Source organism: Plutella xylostella, chromosome 16 (genome assembly GCF_932276165.1).
Source record: "Plutella xylostella chromosome 16, ilPluXylo3.1, whole genome shotgun sequence".
NCBI lineage: Eukaryota > Metazoa > Arthropoda > Insecta > Lepidoptera > Plutellidae > Plutella > Plutella xylostella.
This window is the reverse complement of record NC_063996.1, coordinates 1842206-1861562: the sequence shown is the minus strand read 5'-3', so window position 1 is coordinate 1861562 and position 19357 is coordinate 1842206. Positions and strand designations below refer to the sequence as shown.

Genomic DNA, 19357 nt, shown 5'->3' with positions numbered 1-19357 from the left:
AAGTATATCTACCTACAGTTTTTTTACATTCTAATCACATTATCTGCCATAAAACCGCATGCGTAGATTGCGTAGCCACGACCAGCAGTTCACATCGCATCGCTTTATCAACTGGTCTTGCACACGGGTTTTGCACCCGACAGGGTAAGACTGGTAGCGTATAAATAATGGAGGAATCCAATCAGAAAACACAGTTCAGCCGTGTCCTCACGGCTAACAACAAAAAAAGAAACAAGGAAAAGTCCCAATTTAGGGCTCCTAAAACCTAATTAAATTTAGTTAGGTCAATAGTTTACAGTGTTCGTGGTATTTTAAGCCCAAACGGTGAGTGTTATTGCCTATTGGCATTTTATATTTAGCATTGAAATACTTTTTTATTTGAGTAAGTACTTATTGGAAGTTAAGTAATGGTTATTGGTTTTTGGTAACCGATCTTGACATTCCAAGGTTAAAAATAAGGGGAATTGGTGAGTTACTGCTTAGAAACACAACGATATTATACCTTAGCGCTACCCACTTATACTTAGGTACAAAGATGTCCAAAAGAGGCACATGAAGAGGTGCAATATCGAAACCTCTCAATGGGAAAGTCAGGCACAAAATCGTCCACTGTGGAGACAAATAATCCAAGTCAAGACAAACGACTTTGAAGACAAGAGGATACTCGATCTCGATACGAAACGGGACGAGTTAAAGGCCCGACCACCAGCGGCCATAAACTATAATTATGTAAACGGTGTCTTAACGTGTGCCCAGTGTGCACGAACGTTCCAAGCCAAGATTGGCTATATAAGTCACTTGAGGGCACACCAGCGGAACCCTCAGCAACTATAAAACACGGAGTTTGAACGCAGTCGCCATGGCCGAATACGGCTAGGAGGATATATATCTATGTCCTCCTAGCCGAATTACGACCACGGCGGCCAATCTCAATTGAGATCAGCCATCTACGCAGGAGTAGATTATAGTGCCCAAGTGTGTGCGCAGTACACAGGAGCACTCTCTGTTCCATCACTCTCATAGCCCAATGGGACGGATTGACCGACACGACTGGAGAGAGCTAGGCGCAGGACCGACTGCTTTACATGCCCATCCGACAGCATGGATCGTTTCACTGTTTCGGACAACAGGTGATCAGCCTTCTATGTCCTAACCAAACTTAGAACCACAATTTAGAAACACAAATTGATGGTCCCACCCGGGAATCGAACCCGGGACCTCTGGGTCATGAAGCAAAGCTTCTACCACTAGACCACAGAGGCAGTTCTATGTACTTAAGTACTTATACCTACTTACCCTGGGGGACACTTTAGCTTTTGAAAAAAGATGATTCCATGTTGTCGTTGCAAATCAATCAATCGTCGCTTTCGTTCTTCCGTTATTTGTCTTGCTAGAGTAACCCTTCTGTACCTACCAACTTATTTTACGAATTAATGACGTTACACATAAATTTTGACAGCTAATCCAAGATGGCGGACAAAAACAACTTGCTGCTGTTCTTCGACCGCCCCACGGAGCCCTGCTTCATGCAGAAGGGCGACGACAAGACCGTCTTCCAGATCCCGGACAACTTCTACGTAAGTCCTGCATGCCTAGTACAATGCACCATTCCTATGGACCCTGATCTATTCTACTAACTAACTATGTTTCCAATTTTACATTAAAATTTGTTGCGTAGAAGATGACTACAACTTGAGGATTGATAATAACGGCTGAACAGGGCCGTCGCGAGACTTTGCGGGGCCGGGGGCAAAAGGGGGCGCGGGGCCTGTACATATAATCTCTGCGCGGGTCTGAGGTATACAAAAAGTGCGTTTTCCTGCATTTGTTGGGAAAGGATTTGTTCGTTGATAGAATGAAAGACGTGGCTGTATAGGAAATCAATTTATTGCAAAATAGTTCACAAGAATGGAGCTCTGCGCGCTTTGGCATACGCAAAATTTGAAATTAGCTCATCCATTCTCAAAGAATGAGCTACCTCCCGTTCAATAGAAATCATAGCCAGATCATTAAGCCGGGCCTGGCTCATCGTCGAGCGCAGGTAATTTTTGATAATTTTTAGCTTAGAGAAGCTCCGCTCCCCTGACGCAACAGTCATCGGGATTGTGAGCATTATTCTTAATGCTATTGTTAGATTAGGATATGATTCTCGAATGGGGCCCAAGTACCTCAGTGCACCTAGTGCAGTGGTGACGCTAGATGGCACTACATACTTAAATGATTTCATATCTGCAACGAAATCTGTTTCATCAATGTCCTCTGAATCTCCATCTTTCAAATAGATTGCTAAATTTTTGCAAAACTCTTCCAGTTTCTCATCTTCCTGATCAGATAGCTTGGACGGGTTAAAAAGAAACCCAAATTTACTCGCGTAGAATTCTATCTCTTCGAATCTCGATGACATACTAGTTAAGGCAACGTCAAGAATAGGTAGAAAATATCCTATCCTAAATTTCTCCTCTGCTTCATCCTGCAACTCTTGATGACTAACTTCCTCCGACCGATTAGGTTCTCTGGTACGCTTTTGCCCAAGTTGAGGTTTAGGCCTCCTGATTCGAGGCACTTTGAACTCTGACTCGCAGCCTAAAGATTCTACAAGTTCCCTCGCGGTTGTGAGCGCCTTTTTAAAACCGTTTTCTCGATAATCTTGAATGAAAGACTTAAGGCCCTGCAGATGCTGCAATGTCGTATCTAGAGTTGAATCGACCGCTTGTAACGTCTTGCTAACGCGATTGACAGCTTGCAATAAGTCATACCAAAGAACAAGCCCTAACACAAATTCGAGAGATTTTAGGGAGTGCTCTACAAGAGACAAAGCCTCAGACCTAACAGCAGGATCACTAGTAGTCTCAGCTATTTTTTCCAAAGCACTACAAACGTTGCCCAGTTGAAATCTTACGGTCTTGACACTCTCGACATGACTTTCCCACCGAGTATCTGACAAGGGTTTCAATGTTAGATTGGTACAATAAACCTTGAAAATGTCCCACCTTTTCGTCACAATACAGTGACAATACAGTGACACGCCGCGACAGGTCAGGTGCGGCGGGGGAAGCGGTGGGGGCGGTTCGCTTCGGCTCGGCTCGGCGTCGCTCGGCTTGGTTCGGCAATGGCGCGGCAGCGCGCATCGCAACGGTGTTCGGCTCATCGCAAAAGAGCTTGAGTTTGAAACACGGGCGGGGCGATTGACTGGCTAGACAAGGGCGCCGCGAATAATATAATACGACGTTACGATTATTATTTGAGTACGGTAACCTTAAAGACACTATGCAGAATAATACTGGTTCTTTCGTATTTATTTTAAGCTCTTTGTTGTACTCTCCTGCTCTCCTTCTTTCTCCCTTTTCTTCTTCCTTCTCCTTTTTCTATTTCTCTTCCAAAAAAAAAAAAAAAACACGCACTCACGCCTTGTACTAATGTACTCCCTTGCGGGGTAGGCAGAGGTGCATTACTGCACCCACTTTTCGCCAGAGTGTTATGTTAGTCCCAATGTAATAGGGGGCGGGCCTATTGCCATTTTTCGGGCACATCCAAGACCCGAGAACAAATATCTGTGTTTAAACAAATATCTGCCCCAGCCGGGAATCGAACCCGGGACCATCGGCTCAGTAGTCAGGTCACTAACCACTACGCCATTCGGTCGTCTATGGCTTCGTCGGTGTCTTTCTCTTCCCTCTCCAATTTTTTCGCTTTTTGCTTTGCGGGACGGCCCCGCGCTTCAGGCTTTCATCGGAAAGTAGAAAATTTTGAACCGTAGGGGTAGGCCAGCAAGGCGATCACGAAAAACAGAGCTAACGTATCTAGAATCGAATGCGAGTGCGACAACTGTCAATTCGATAGGTAAAAAGTGTTCGAAAGTGCTGTCAAGTTGACACTAGTCGCACTCGCATTCGATTCTATATTTTTCGTGATCGCCCTGCTGTTCTTGGATGGATACCCATGGAAACTTAGGCAGCTGGGCGCCCTCCGAAGCTGAATTCCTCTAGATACCTACTACATAAAATAAAAAGCTTAGTTAATAGTTTCCTGAAAGATCAAGAAAACTTGTATGATTGTACACCAGTAGGTATTACTAGGTATACGTATACTTACCTAGGTATTCAATTTATACTTACATGAACTTCATATTATGGACTTTTGAGAGAGTAGCTAGGTAGTTAAGCTATTCATAACAATCCTACACCTCCGTAAATAACCAGAAATTAAAAATAAAAGTTTATAGCGCCACGCACACACCTAATTATTAAAGTTTACGTGAAAATGTTGTTGGTTAAATACCGACGCACGATTCTACTGAAAGTTTCACGCCTCCTGATGTTATCAGCTCCTTTGCCTAATAGCCTGGTGTCTGTGACCTTCGCGAGTTGAGGGCTTGATCGATATTTTGGCTCATTTTCTTTCGGTAAAGTATGTAGCTATAAGGTTCGTTAAACGTATGTTATTATACAATAAGCGAGGCAGTTTCTAAAAGGTGACTACTGTTGGTTAGCTACGGAAGAAGAGAACCCCTGAAAATCAACAGGAAAATTTAAAGGCTGAACAGATTTTTATGAACTAGATAGGTAGGCTAAGAAAAAGTTATTGTCTAGTCGCCATAGTAAAAGCCCTTTGTCCGACAAAACTCGCAGGGCATAACTACGTGGAGTTTATTTTTTCAGTAAAATACTAGATACATAGTTAACCTAAGCTAGTTTTAGGTTCTATGCAAACACTGGGTTACATCTAGGACGCTAGGTCACTTGGGCCGCATGACTGCATTGCGTGATGTGGGGTCGTAGTAAAATAAACTTATTTTCGTTTGACATTGGACTGAAATGAAAATACAAATTTTAATGGCCAACATACGAGTAACATGACGCGAATGAATATTTGAAATTATTCAAATATTCAAGTCTAACCTTAGGTCAATGTCTCGTCTCCCAAACAGTTTGGAAGAAATTTACGTCTGGTTCACACTAACCCAAAAAAGGTTCGAATCCTGGGTTAATTTAAATTGCTGTTGTGTCTCTGAAATTTTAAAGACGATCGAATTTAGATAGGTTGTTAAAAAACATAAAAAAACTACGACCGTATGGCGTAGTGGTTAGTGACCTGACTACTGAGCCGATGGTCCCGGGTTCGATTCCCGGCTGGGGCAGATATTTGTTTAAACACAGATATTTGTTCTCGGGTCTTGGATGTGCCCGTAAAATGGCAATAGGCCCGCCCCCTATTACATTGGGACTAACATAACACTCTGGCGAAAAGTGGGTGCAGCAATGCACCTCTGCCTACCCCGCAAGGGAGTACTGTAGTACAAGGCGTGAGTGCGTGTTTTTTTTTTTTTTTTTTATAAAAAAACTAGCAAAAAAAATTCACATAAAACAGTTATCCTCTACTAAAAATTCGAAAAAAAGAACAAGATATTTTGCAACATATTATTATTCTGAGCTTCAAATCACCTTTCCAGCCAGAAAAGTACAAGAAGGTGGGCAACCAGCTGGCCGACCGGTTCGGCACGGACGCGGGCCGCATGGTCCCTGTCCGCAACATCGCGCTGCCGGACCTCAGCCTGCCGCAGCAGCTGCCGTACCACAACCAGTTCTCGCTGTTTGTGCCGAAACACAGACGGATGGCTGCCAAGCTGATTGATATTTTTATGGGTATGTTGGGGTGATTAAGGAGCTTTGTTGGGGTCCTTACTACTCTTCTATCAATGAAGGTCCAATTGATCAATAAACCACGTTTTGATTGAGCACAGATAAATTTTCAGCCAGTAGGATGGGATAACAGCCTTATTTGTTTTGTATCCTAATATAATGATGTGCTTTAGTTATGATAGTATAGGTATTCTGGTGTTCCATTTAGGTTTGTAGTAACTGAATTACCTACCAAAATACAAAATATTTAAAAGCTGATCTTGTCCAGTATCGACCTCAGTAGCTCTCTTACCTGCTAACTATAACACCAACAGTTAGTTTTTAGTTTTATTCGATGCCATCTTTTATTCCCTACACCGCAATATAACCTCTCAAATGCTGTTCTCAAGCCTGTGTTTCCTGTCTCCAGGAATGCGTGACGTGGAGGACCTGCAGTCCGTCTGCAGCTACTGCCAGCTCCGCATCAACCCCTACATGTTCAACTACTGTCTGTCAGTCGCCATGCTGCACAGGTAGGCCAATCACGTAACTTGACCAATGGGAGACCCCTAGGCGCTGCGGGCAATCGGTGCGGCTGGAATGTTTTAAAACGCTATTGTCTATTACGGCATCATTAATTTAGTAATTATCTACTTTTGTCGTTATATTTAACTATCCTAACCTATCAGCCGGAAACTTGATGTGGTAGATATTTTTTAGAGACCACTAACAGGCAAATGTATCGTGGGAAGCTCTCAAGCTCGCTGGACTGATGACTAGTATTTATAAATAACCAACAGCACCCAAGATAAGATAAACTATAACCAACTTCAAACTAAACGAGTAGCATGTCAAATGATCTGTATTCTAGTAAAAACTAAAACCATGATAATAATATAGGTATTTTATACTTAAACTTCCAGACCAGACACGAAGGGCCTGTCGCCGCCGACGCTGGTGGAGACGTTCCCCGACAAGTTCATGGACCCCAAGGTGTTCCGCCGCGCGCGCGAGACCTCCACCACCGCGCCCGCTGGGGATAGGGTATGCATTTTTACATAAGTATAGTTACTTACCTGGTTATTAATAAACAGGGTGTTAGTAAGCCGAAATGGAACAAAAGCCCTCTTTCTATATTGGCTTACTTTACCACTACAGACGTCCTTCGTACTTACTTACGTTCAGACGTACAGATTTTCTGATGCCTAGGAGTGGACGATTATTGAGTTGACGATGGTGATGCAGGTGGTGATACCTACTTCTGTGGGACCTCATTACATTCATAGTACTTACATGCAGTGGGGAGAGGTGTGAGAATTGTGTCTTTTTCGAACAAAATACTAAACTACATAATATATTTGGGTGAACCAGCGCTAAATCCTATGTAGCCATCTAATTATCGTGACAAGTATTCAGGGCTCATAGCTGAAACAATAAAATTACTCGCGTCTCAACCCCAGCTCTCAAGAATCCCAACATGCCACCTCTCTCAGCCACTAATCTCTCTCTCTCCCTCACCCAGATGCCAGTCCTAATCCCGGTCAACTACACGGCCTCCGACGCTGAACCGGAACAACGCATCGCGTACTTCCGCGAAGACATCGGCATCAACCTGCACCACTGGCACTGGCACCTGGTGTACCCCTTCGAGGCGGCCGACCGCGCCGTGGTGGACAAGGACAGGCGCGGCGAGCTGCTGTACTACATGCACCAGCAGATCATCGCCAGGTCAGGGCTGTAGGGATTCTAGGCTCCAGAGAAAGTTCCAGACTTACTAGGGTTTAAAAGAAGTAGTTAGTGAGTAAACAAAAATCGAAACAGAAGCACAAGAAAAACAAAAGAATGCCAGCGACCACTACATGGGTGCGTTATCGACGTCGATAAACTTGTTTAAAGCACGTTCCTTTAATCACAGCGCTGTATTTATTGCGAATCGCGATATAGTGACATTTATCTAAGTCGATAACAAAACGAAACAAAAGTGGAAACGCAAGCAAGAGAATGGCTGCGGCCACTACACCGGTTCGTTATCGACGTCGATAAACTTGTTTAATGCACGTTCCTCTAATCACAGCGCTTTTTTATGGCGAATCGTGATATAGCGACGTTTATCTATGCCGATAAAAAACCCGTGTAGCGGCAGCAGTTAGGATCGCGTACTTCCGCGAAGACATCGGCATCAACCTGCACCACTGGCACTGGCACCTGGTGTACCCCTTCGAGGCGGCCGACCGCGCTGTGGTGGACAAGGACAGGCGCGGCGAGCTGCTGTACTACATGCACCAGCAGATCATCGCCAGGTCAGGGTTGTAGGGATTCTAGGCTTGTTCTGTTGCAGACTTTCTAGGTTTTATAAAGTCGAAACGAAAGCACAAGAATTCCAGCGATCGCCACATGGGTTCGTAATCGACGTCGATAAAGTCGCTTAATACAAGTTCCTCCAATCGCAGCGCTGTATTTATGATGAATCGCGATATAGCTACCACCACATAGGTTCGTTATAGACATCGATAAACTCATTTTATGCACGTTCTACCAATCAGCGCTTTATGGCGAATCACGATATACTCTTATTTATCTACGTCGATAACGAACCCGTGTAGCGGCAGCAGTTACGTAGGTGATATGTGGCACGGTTTTGTTATGGACGTCGATAAACTTATTCGATCCGCTTTCTATCAATCCCAGCGTGGTATTTATGACCAATCGCGATATAGTAACGTTTATATATGTTGATAAAGAACCCGTGTAGCTACAGCCGTTAGAGGTGACATATGGCACAGACGGGTTTGCGCGAAGACATCGGCATCAACCTGCACCACTGGCACTGGCACCTGGTGTACCCCTTCGAGGCGGCCGACCGCGCCGTGGTGGACAAGGACAGGCGCGGCGAGCTGCTGTACTACATGCACCAGCAGATCATCGCCAGGTCAGGATTCTTTGGGAGTATATTCTAGACCTAAATATTCCAGAGGAAGTTCCAGACTTTCCAGGGGTTATAAAGTCGAAACGAAAGCACAGGAATGCCTGGGTTGGGTACATGGGTTCGTTATCGATGTCGATAAACTCGTTTAATGCGCGTTAAACCAATTACAGCGCTTTATGGCGAATCACGATATACCTAGTGATTTTGATCTACGTCGATTAAGAACCCGTGTAGCGGCAACAGTTCTGTGACATAATGCTCGGAGGTATCTACACGGGTTCGTTATCGACGTCGATAAACTCGTATAATACACGTTCCACCAATAACAGCCCTATATGGCAAATCACGATAGGTATAGTGACGCCGATGATTACTTTCGTCGTATTAGTCTATGCTTGCGTGAAGACATCGGCATCAACCTGCACCACTGGCACTGGCACCTGGTGTACCCCTTCGAGGCGGCCGACCGCGCCGTGGTGGACAAGGACAGGCGCGGTGAGCTGCTGTACTACATGCACCAGCAGATCATCGCCAGGTGACGGTTGTAGGGATTCTAGGCTTGTTGTGTTACAGAGAAAGATCCAGAGTTTCTAGGGTTTTAAAGAAGTACATAGTTAGGGTATTAACAAAGGTGGCAACAGAAGCAAAAGAATGCCAGCGGCCGCCATACGGGTTCGTTATTGTTAAAGAAGTTATTGAAAAAGTTGTATTGAATACGTTTCAACTACTTAGGTAGGGGTACGATCTAAGAAAAGAAGAGCAAACATAACGTATATTTAGACGTTTTATCACAGTTGGTTTAGCAAAATACACGTTCTGATAATATGGTGACACGTAGTTAGAGGATTGCCAATTTCAGTGGCCTGAAAGGAAACTTAGCCGATGGTCTATATTTTTAATCGTTGGATATGATTTTGTTATACTTCGCATGGTATTTTTATAAGCACGTCTATTTTTCCGCAGATACAATGCAGAGCGTCTGTGCAACAACCTGGGCTTCGTGACGCGCTACAACGACTTCCGCGGGCCCATCGCCGAGGGGTACTTCCCCAAGATGGACTCGCAGGTCGCCAGCAGGGCCTGGCCTCCTAGGTATGGAAAATATATTTGAACTGTAATTTTGATTCAAGAGAGTTTAGTATCAAAATCTGTTTTAGGTATTCTGAATATCATGGTCTACCCATATTTATTTTGTATGTAAGACTTTTCTTTACATCATTCGTTCTTCCTCTTCTCATCTGAAGAGAAACTATTGCAATGGCAATATTCATTTATAGTAAACCATCGGCAGAAGCTGAGTATGTAATAATGGATGACCAATGATGATAACGGATGACCCGATGTCTAGATATCTTGCTCTGGCTAGAGAAACTATAAGCTTCCTTAGTCTACATCCAGTCGTGATTATTTATTTCGTTAAACCAAATTGTCTTCATGCTGTCAGGTTCTCCGGCACCACAATCCGCGACCTGGACCGCCCTGTGGACCAAATCCGCTCCGACGTCTCCGAGATGGAGACCTGGAGGGACCGCTTCATCCAGGCCATTGACAGCGGCACTATTGTTCTGGTGAGGATTTGAAAATGGTTCTTGTCGTCTGTCTCGTGATGTAGACAATGTGGATGTCCTTTTAAATTCATATGTTCAAGGGTTTACTCCAAGGCAACACTATCTATAATGAATATAGCCTTATTAGCATCGGCGGCCAAATCCATCACAGGTATCCAGTAATATACCAGTTGACCTTCTTGCCTCTTCTTAGGTCTACGTGTCGTGTAGCTTCTTGTGTAGATATCAGAGTATCATATACTTTAAACATACTCTGTGGTACGATAATGTGATCCCTCTCGCACACCACCCCTGTCTCTCTCAAAACTTCGATATCGTCCTTCCCTCTCACACTTTCCCTGTCTCCCTCAGCCCAACGGCCGCACCCAACGCCTCGACGAGGAGACTGGCATCGATGTGCTCGCCAACCTCATGGAGTCGTCCATCATCAGCCGCAACCGCGCCTACTACGGGGACCTGCACAACATGGGGCACGTGTTCATCTCCTACGCTCATGACCCCGACCACCGGCACTTGGTAAGGAATTTGAAGTAGGATAGGAGCGGTGGTAGCTGGTAAGCGCCAGTTTCTCACTAGATGCGGGTTCGAATCCTGGCACTGACACGTACCGACGAGTTCTTTGGAATTTAAATAGGTACAATGTATACATTGCATTCAAATAAATTAACCTTGTAGTTGTGGGCGAAAACCCTGAAAATGGTCTGAAGAAAGTTACCAATGATTTTTATCTTGATGCAAGCTACGATTATGATAGAAGCATTATTTTACATAAGATTGATGTCTTATGCACTTAAACTGCGAGCGAGCTCGTCTAAGTACCTCGCTATGTTCCAGAAAGTAAATAGGTCATCTATAATCACGTTACAATCCTTTGTTACACTCAAGAACCTGAATATAAACTACTTGGTTCTTGAGTGAATGATTCTGATGTAAGTAAGGTACCTACATGAGAATCTTGGATACTGTAAGTAAATAATTAGTTTTCAGGCTGGTTGCATTCCCTTTAAAGGTAGTTCTCACATGATTCTCCTTTTTCCAGGAACAATTCGGCGTGATGGGAGACCCGGCCACGGCCATGAGGGACCCGATCTTCTACCGCTGGCACGCGTACGTCGACGACATCTTCCAGAGATACAAGGCCACACTACCTGCCTACACCAGGGAGAGAGTAAGAACTATAGAAGACTAATTAATAATAATAAAGACGTAATGTTTGAAAGAACAAACCTTGTGACGCAGATTGGAACCTGCGGATTGAAAGTATTTCTACTTCTAATGTGATTGCTTAGGTAAAATCTCGTGATGGTGCCGTTCATCCATGACCAATACTTAGACAGGCTAATGTACCCAATACATATACAATTACATAGCTCAGGATTAACTCTTAACATTGATCTGGCAACTGAAACACAACTTATAAAATTCCTCCCTTTACAGTTTTTTGTCCACCAATCCTGACCTTACATTCTCTCCACAGCTGGACTTCCCAGGCATCCGCGTCTCCTCCATCGCCATCTCGGGCCGCACTCCGAACCAGTTCTCGACGCAGTGGGAGCAGAGTTCCGTGAACCTGGCGCGCGGGCTGGACTTCATGCCGCGCGGCGCCGTGCTGGCGCGGTTTACTCATCTGCAGCATGATGAGTTTGAGTACACGTGAGTGTCACGGGGTCGGAAGTCCTGTTTCGGAAAGTTTCTTAAATCGATATAGTACGGATAGTTCCGAAACGTAGACGGCGTTCCAAAACTTCGCACAGCAAGGGTAGACGTCCTGGTAGATTAGGGCGTACCAAAAATCATTGAACGACGATCTTCTGAAAATATTTACATTTTAACATACGTAGCGCGCGTTTCCATAAAAAGGAATGCGGGTTAGTGAAATCTAAGCTACTAATGGAGACGGCTTCCATAATATAAATTTCTTAATATTCCATAGCATATTCAATATCACAATCTGACCCACATTTCCCTCCCTCCCCTCAGCATCGAGTGTGACAACACAACTGGCCAAGCAGCCATGGGTACCGTCCGCATATTCCTGGCGCCCACCACCGACCAGGCCGGCAACGCACTCAACTTCGAGGAGCAGAGGCGACTCATGATCGAGCTGGACAAGTTTACTCAGGGATGTGAGTACCAGCTGTACTAATGTGAATTTATGGATTTATTGCATAGTGGTTTAAAACAGGTTAGATACAAAGCCTGAGTACCGAAGTACTGAGTACCTAACCGCGTCACCAGATTTCCGGAAAGTGAAATAAATCATGTTCTTCATTGGACATAAAACAGTCTGCACTGTACCTAACTACCTACCTCAATTACGTTCAAATTTGTTACCTTTGGTCTTGAAGTGGATGGAACAGGCATAAAGAACACTAAACAGATGTACTGTAATCAGACACAACAGATGTAGGTAATCCAGCTTTAATTAAGATTAACAGCCTCAGATTCTGCTTTTTACGCTTCTTAAACCCCCTATCCTCCGCAGTACGCCCCGGCAGCAACACCATCCGCCGTCGCAGCATCGACTCCTCAGTCACCATCCCCTACGAGCGCACATTCCGGGACGAGTCCCAACGCCCCGGAGACGCTGGCTCGGCTCAGTCAGCAGACTTCGACTTCTGTGGCTGCGGCTGGCCTCACCACATGCTGATACCGAAGGGGACTCAGCAGGGATGGAACTGTGTGCTCTTCTGCATGATTACCAACTGGAATGAGGATCGGGTAAGTTTTGGCTTTTGGGAGAGCTGATTGGTTGAATATTGTATAGAGTTAAATTAAGGCCTTTGAATGTTGCAGCAGATAGTAGTATCTATCTACTGATATTGTCCAAGGTTTGCCTTGTTCCAATACCGACTCTTTAGTTATTAAGTCTGACCAAATGCCAGCCAAACACCGGCCTAGCAAACTACAGCAGAAACGGCAAATTTACAGCTGACGCAAAGGCCTGATTGGCCATCTAAACCAGAACCCCATCTCTAACCCCCTCAACCCTTCCAGGTGGAGCAAGACACGGTGGGCACCTGCAACGACGCGGCCTCCTACTGCGGTATCCGGGACCGCCGCTACCCGGACCGCAAGCCCATGGGATTCCCATTCGATAGACCAGCGCCATCTACCGGCAGTTTGGGAGACTTCTTGACGCCCAACATGACCGTGCAGAACTGCAGCATCAGGTTTACTGATGCGGTCAGGCAGCGCCAGCAGCGGTAGAGTGGAAGAGATGGAGACATGGTTCATACGTTACGAGAGCTCTAGCTAAACTTAAACACACAATGAAAGCTGACTGTAAATTTGTAGTACTCCTGTAGATTTTACCTTCAAAATGAGAGAGAAACCTACCATTATTATTTAGGCACTATAATCATTATAATCTTGGAATTCATGTTTAACGACATCGAATAAGATTAGTGCCGGTCAAAGGTATATGAGATTTTTCGTTTCCTGAATTAAAAATCCTGTAACGTCATAAAATTAAGTATGAACCATGATTTGCTTAAAATTATTATAGTTTCAGGTGCCTGCGTCCACCTCAATGTTATTTTTTAAATGTTCCCTCTCTCTATTTAAACTGTGTACTTAATTATTTACTAAAATATCCGAGGAAGGTGTTGGTACCTGAAATATCGACTTTTGGCTATGATACACGGATTTGATTATGTCATTTAATATTTTACTTTACATAATTTAATATTCACTTCTAATAAAATTAAAACCTATACTATTGCATGTTAGTTATTAAAGTAAATAAAAAGGGTCTAACTTAAGAATTCTTAGCTGTAACTCTGTAAATATCTACTATGTAAATATTACAATTTAAAAGACTGAATAAACTAAAGCCTTTCACCAATTTTTATTTTATTTATAAACGATTTATCGTCATAACTGATTACCTAAACAACAGCCTATACGGCCATATAATTATGAAATCCCATAAATATAAGTTACCTAAGTACTAAACATAAACATGCTGTTATAGGAAAACTAGGCACCTATTTGTAACACACACACTTTCATTACGTACCTAAATAATTAAAAAAAAAAGTCATCTGCTTTACTAAATAGGTAGTATACCTAGGTCTATGGGCTAGGTACCTAACCAAACCCTCAATTGTTTCTAAATTATTAATCCTACCTATACCTATATGTATTCCTCTCATAAAAAATAATTCGTTTCAAAACGTTACATGCTCATGCTCATAATTCATCTCGAGCAATTATCTTCTGATTTACACCTTCGAGCAATTAGAAATCTGTTGAACGGCTGGCGTCATGCACAGGGGCTGGGTTTGTTGAAGTTTGTTCAATTAGGTATCGCAACAGTAAAAAAATAGTTTATTCAGTGTGCGAAGACTAGATACAGTCGAAGGCAAAGAGAACTGACCCTTTTTAGTTCCCATTGTCTGTCAGTATGCTATCTTTACCCCAGACTGTTGCTTTAGGTATTCTATTAAAGGGGAAACCTGTTAATGATTCCCTCGATCATGCAACTTTGTAAATGTCCCCTTTTAGCTCGGCTAGCGTGTGAATTGGAGCAGCAAGAAGTCTTCTCAGGTCTTGGTTGTACCATAGACAAAATTGTGCTGTACTGATCCATTAATCCGCACTATGCCAGCGTGGTGGACTAGGCCTAAAACCCTTCCTTCATTGAAAATCCGTGCTCCATCAGTGGGGACGTCGTTATGATGAGATGAGGTTAGTTGTGCCTGATAGAAGGAAATTAACAGGTCGGCAGCATTGGTCATTGGAAAGTGCGTCAATGAATATCTGCCTACCCCGCAAGGGAGGTATACAGCAGGGGCGTGAGTGTGTATGTGTCCGACACCTTTTAATTGAAGAAACTGTAGTAAAATAGTTAGTAACTCAAGCGTGCGCTCTTGAATAGCATTAATTTGTACCTAGTCAGTAATTGATCTGTTAAATGGTGCATGAAAATTTTGATTTGGCACTTCAAGAGCGTCTACATAAAGGTCATATTAGGTATATTATGGAACAGTATGCACACCAATATGTTCAATTGTTTAAAGGAGAAAATTTTACGCTGTGAATTGCATTATCTGGAAATTATTATTTTAATAATTAATTATTACTTATTATAATGTACAAAAGCATTCGTTATGTATTAAAGGTATTTATATTTGCAGTAGGTATCAAGTCGAAGGTTTCAAAGCCCATTACATTAAACTAATAAAACTAGAGAAAAACTACCAAATTCGCCCGCAATTATAAATACGTACTTAAGTAATTAATTAAATAAGGATAGGTGTAATAATAATGCTATATATGAAATATAATCGCCGTATAAGAAGGTACATAGACACGCGATTAGTTTTCAGACGAGCAGTGCCAGATTAGGCAGCGATTATACAACATCCTGTACATTGCAATCATGAAGTTCTTGTTCACAGTAAGTTTTTAAATCATTTATTTTTGCAAAATAATGATGATACTAGGTAAAACTGTCGTTATATGTTTTAAATTAAAAGTAGGTAGTAGTATGTTATAAGTTAATTTGAAATTAAAATCCTTTTTTCCAAGGGGGATCATCTCTTCCAAGTCTTATGTATAATGTTTTCTTCTTTCGCTAAAAGTATAATTCTCTAGATAATTCATTGGTGGTCCTTTATTTAAAGTAGTATGTACAGGTGTTACAGAGGTAACCACTTTTGTAACACCATGTAGAATGTCGCCCCTGTGTCGCGTCTTTCGGCTTACTATAACTATTTTTTTAACACCCATAGGATGGAATTTTATCTCCATTACCCTCCATGATCAGTTGAATGTATCATACTACAACATAACTAACGCAAAATAATTGAACCAGTTGTAAATGTTTCGGTCTTAAAGTATTTGCTTAATCCGTACACGTTCACGTAAATTTCAACACGATTTTTAAATAAAATTATCTTTTTCCTCATCCCCAGTTGCTTCTCCCATGGCTGGTGGTGAGCACCGCAGTGGCTCGGAGGATCCCCTCCCCTTATGAGCGATACGAGGGGGATAAGGCTCAGGTGACCAGGTGGGGATACCAACAACACCATAACAACGGAGGCAGCTACAAGTACGAAATGCAAACTAAAGTTGAAAGCCCTAAGGAGGAAATGAAACCCAAAAAAGAAGAAATGATGTATGAAGAACGCCCTAAGGAAGAAAGCAAACCTAAAAGTGAAGAAATGGAGAAGAAATCTGAAATGAAACATGTTGAGCCCAAGGAAGAAAACAAACCCATAAGCGAAGGCTACTACATGTACGAAGGTGAGAAGAAATACGAGGGCAAACATGAACATGAAAGTCATAAGTACGAAGAACCCAAATACGAGCCAATTTACCGGAAAGTTGAGGTAACAGGTCATGAGGACAAATACGATGAGAAGAAAGAGAGCCACGGCCTTAAATACGTGAAATATGAAAAATATGAGCCTCTGATTCTTGGTCGGTTTGGACTTGGGTTCGACAAGCGTACAGCGTCTTCCACGGGGCTACAGCAGCCACTCACTGTTGACTACGAGCTGGTGGTAGTCGGGCGCGACTACTGGGGCCGTTGTCGCTCCGTCTACAAGGACCCAGCAGGAGATTACATTTTCTGTGTCCCAGTTAGACAGTGAAAAAGTAGGCGACAAGATGATTCCTTGAGGAACACCTGTTTATATTTTATATGAATATAAAGTGATTGTGTTACTCCAGGTGGTTGTCTTCAGATGCTCTGCTTTTACTTTTGATTGCATGATGTTTAAAATCGTGTTGTTTATCTCTCTCTTTAATATATTTTGTACTGCTGTTATACCTATTGTTTTTCTTTTGGATGCCCAACGGAGTACATAATAGTTATTATAAACTAGGTAATTGAATACAACTTAACACCTAATGAGTACACCGTTTAGTGGATTTCCCCAACTTGATCTGGCTGTTTGAGTATCAAACAAGTTCAGTCGTTAGAGCATACTAGTACCTAAGAGTTACTGTTTATAAAAGAATATTAACCGTGATACATAGTTGTGTATGCGTAGTAGTTTGTGCAATGAAATTAAGAAAAGTTGTAAGTTTTGTCCCTTTTTAAAACTAGGTTTACTAAAGTTGTTCCAAATATAAAGTTTAAGTTCATAAAGCTTAATTATTTCAGGTATTGGTAATTAGTGTTTTATTTTCAATGGCGATGGCTAACAAGCCACATCGACGATATTTTGGCCTCCATAAAGACCAACCACTTGATGAAATAAATGATCGTATATCATTTCAATATGAATCAACAAAGAAGCCTGATACCAGCACATCTAATGTGAATATGGGAAGAATAATATCGACGTTTCCTGAAGATTTTCCAGATCCAACTACTGAACCAATAAGTACTACCACAACTGTTGCTAATCTATATACTTCTACGTTGGCTGATGCCACTACAATTCCAGTTGGAGGATTAAAACATAATAAACAAACTAATATTGATCAGATAAATACAATTCCTGTTGAAAGTACCGAAAATTATGCAATCATGAAGCCAAAAGACATTGAATACAAACCCTCAACCATTCAAGAAACGACAAAAAACCAAAGCAATATTGAATTAACGTCAAAAGGTGAGAACGTGAAAGATTTAATTGATGAAGTTGCTAACAATACATCTGTGAATATTACGAAACCTGGTCTAAATAGTAGGTTTGGATACAATACTGACTATATTCTAACACCTGTAGCAACTATTCAAAATAATAATCTAAATGTTCCAGCTAATAACTTTATGCTCAATACTAATGGAGCAAACTATAATCAAAACAATGGTGTTCTACTTACCAATTTAGGACAAGGAAACCCTGATGCGATAAAATTTCCTAGTGATACACCAACTGATATATCAAACAATCCATATCCGGGTAATCTTAACTCTGGGTATGTAAACAGTCTACCTACATCTCAAACCAATGTGATCAACAATAATCCAGGATATAACACTAAAATTAACAATGTACAGACTGTTCCAATATCTTTCGGATCCAATCAAATTCAGGCAGTCCCAGTTATGGGATTTCTACAAAATACTGGCAATAATAATAATCAAGGGTACACGAACATTCAAATGCCAAATAACGGCTATAACCAAATCACTTTTCCTAATAATAATGCTCAAATAGTTAATAATGGTATCTTCTATCCAAATAACAATAATAATTATGCTGCGACTAACTATCCACAAAATCAAAACTATCAATCATTTGCACCTCCAGTAGTTAACAATGGTCAAAGCAATAGTGTTTCAAATAATGGTCAACTGTTTCAGCTAGTAAACGTGCCTAGTAATAATTTCAATTCTCCTAACGTACAGTCAAACAATTATTACGTTCCCAACACACAAAACCAATTTGTTAATGGCCAACCAACAAACACGATGCAACCTGGATTTAATAACAATATAGTAACGTTTAACAATCAAAATTATCAACTGGTGCCATTGCAGGGAGTTAGTGGTAATGTGGCAAATAATCAAATACCGATTATGAGCAATCCTCAGAATGTGAACTATGTCGGGGCTGGACAGAGTCAGGTGCTTATCCCCAATAATGGGCAGAGTCTAAATAATAACAACCAGATGCTTCTTGTTAATAACGGCTGATGATATGCACAGTAGCCTTATGTGTATCGTACCTACTGAAATTGGGATGTTCCAACTTTTTTAATGGGTTAATACAGTAGATAATAAGTATTCTATAAAGGTCAGGGTATCCCTGGAAGTATGAATCAAACGAAATAAAGTAGTTCTGATTCAGGGGAACTGAATAACTTCTGTTCTACGACTTCGGGAAATTGGTTAAAAAGCGACTTCCCATACTTATAAGTCACTTAGGGCTGGTTTTTAATAGTCAGAATATAAATGATATCTGACGAAAAAAATGGTTGATTTCTTTGTCTAATACAAACATTCAGACACGACAGCATCAGAATTATTCCTCAGATAACACTTATCTGACTATGGAAAAATCAGCCCTTAAACAACAAATTTTCTATGCAGGAGCATAAATCAGCATGAATGTTTCTCAATACTAGGACCCTGCGTCACCCCCTTTCGTTGAATCCATACTATCTTGCACAATTTGTACCTAATGGATTAAGAAAAACGAATAAGGAATTATAATAAAATTTATTTACACTATAATATTTGAAGATTTTAAAATTTATAGCATTAAAGCCTGGACAGTAAAATTTAATATGTAAGTACCCATTCAGGAATTGTATTACTATAATATTAAAATGTTTTA

General features: G+C 41.8%; 2 protein-coding genes across 4 annotated transcripts; both read left to right on the top strand.

Moving 5' to 3' along the window:
- Positions 1-171: 171 nt before the first annotated feature.
- On the top strand, positions 172-13959 carry LOC119693865 (phenoloxidase subunit 1). Of its 2 annotated transcripts, XM_048626321.1 has the most exons (15): positions 172-324; positions 1460-1577; positions 5450-5642; positions 6049-6151; positions 6542-6662; positions 7141-7218; positions 8420-8547; positions 9508-9636; positions 9989-10112; positions 10464-10628; positions 11152-11280; positions 11590-11765; positions 12093-12238; positions 12598-12833; positions 13110-13394. In XM_048626321.1, exons 2-15 carry the CDS (start codon positions 1470-1472, stop codon positions 13320-13322), a joined length of 2049 nt encoding a protein of 682 aa, XP_048482278.1. In that variant the 5' UTR covers positions 172-324; positions 1460-1469; the 3' UTR covers positions 13323-13394. The 2 variants fall into 2 exon arrangements, with proteins under 2 accessions (XP_048482278.1, XP_048482277.1); XM_048626320.1 differs by lacking the exon at positions 8420-8547 and having other exon boundaries at positions 7141-7346; positions 13110-13959.
- A 701-nt stretch (positions 13960-14660) lies between these two features.
- LOC119693866 (putative uncharacterized protein DDB_G0282133) lies at positions 14661-18895 on the top strand. Of its 2 annotated transcripts, none has more exons than XM_048626322.1 (2): positions 14661-15516; positions 16034-18895. In XM_048626322.1, exon 2 carries the CDS (start codon positions 17257-17259, stop codon positions 18712-18714), a length of 1458 nt encoding a protein of 485 aa, XP_048482279.1. In that variant the 5' UTR covers positions 14661-15516; positions 16034-17256; the 3' UTR covers positions 18715-18895. The 2 variants fall into 2 exon arrangements, with proteins under 2 accessions (XP_048482279.1, XP_048482280.1); XM_048626323.1 differs by having other exon boundaries at positions 16034-16892.
- Positions 18896-19357: the final 462 nt, after the last annotated feature.

Excerpts from the sequence above, each read along its gene's own strand:
- LOC119693865 (XM_048626320.1), top strand. The coding sequence starts at position 1,470 with ATGGCGGACAAAAACAACTTGCTGCTGTTCTTCGACCGCCCCACGGAG. Across the intron at positions 11,281-11,589 it reads CTGCCTACACCAGGGAGAGA|CTGGACTTCCCAGGCATCCG; the intron begins GTAAGAACTATA and ends TTCTCTCCACAG. Across the intron at positions 12,834-13,109 it reads CCAACTGGAATGAGGATCGG|GTGGAGCAAGACACGGTGGG; the intron begins GTAAGTTTTGGC and ends CAACCCTTCCAG.
- LOC119693866 (XM_048626322.1), top strand. The coding sequence starts at position 17,257 with ATGGCGATGGCTAACAAGCCACATCGACGATATTTTGGCCTCCATAAA.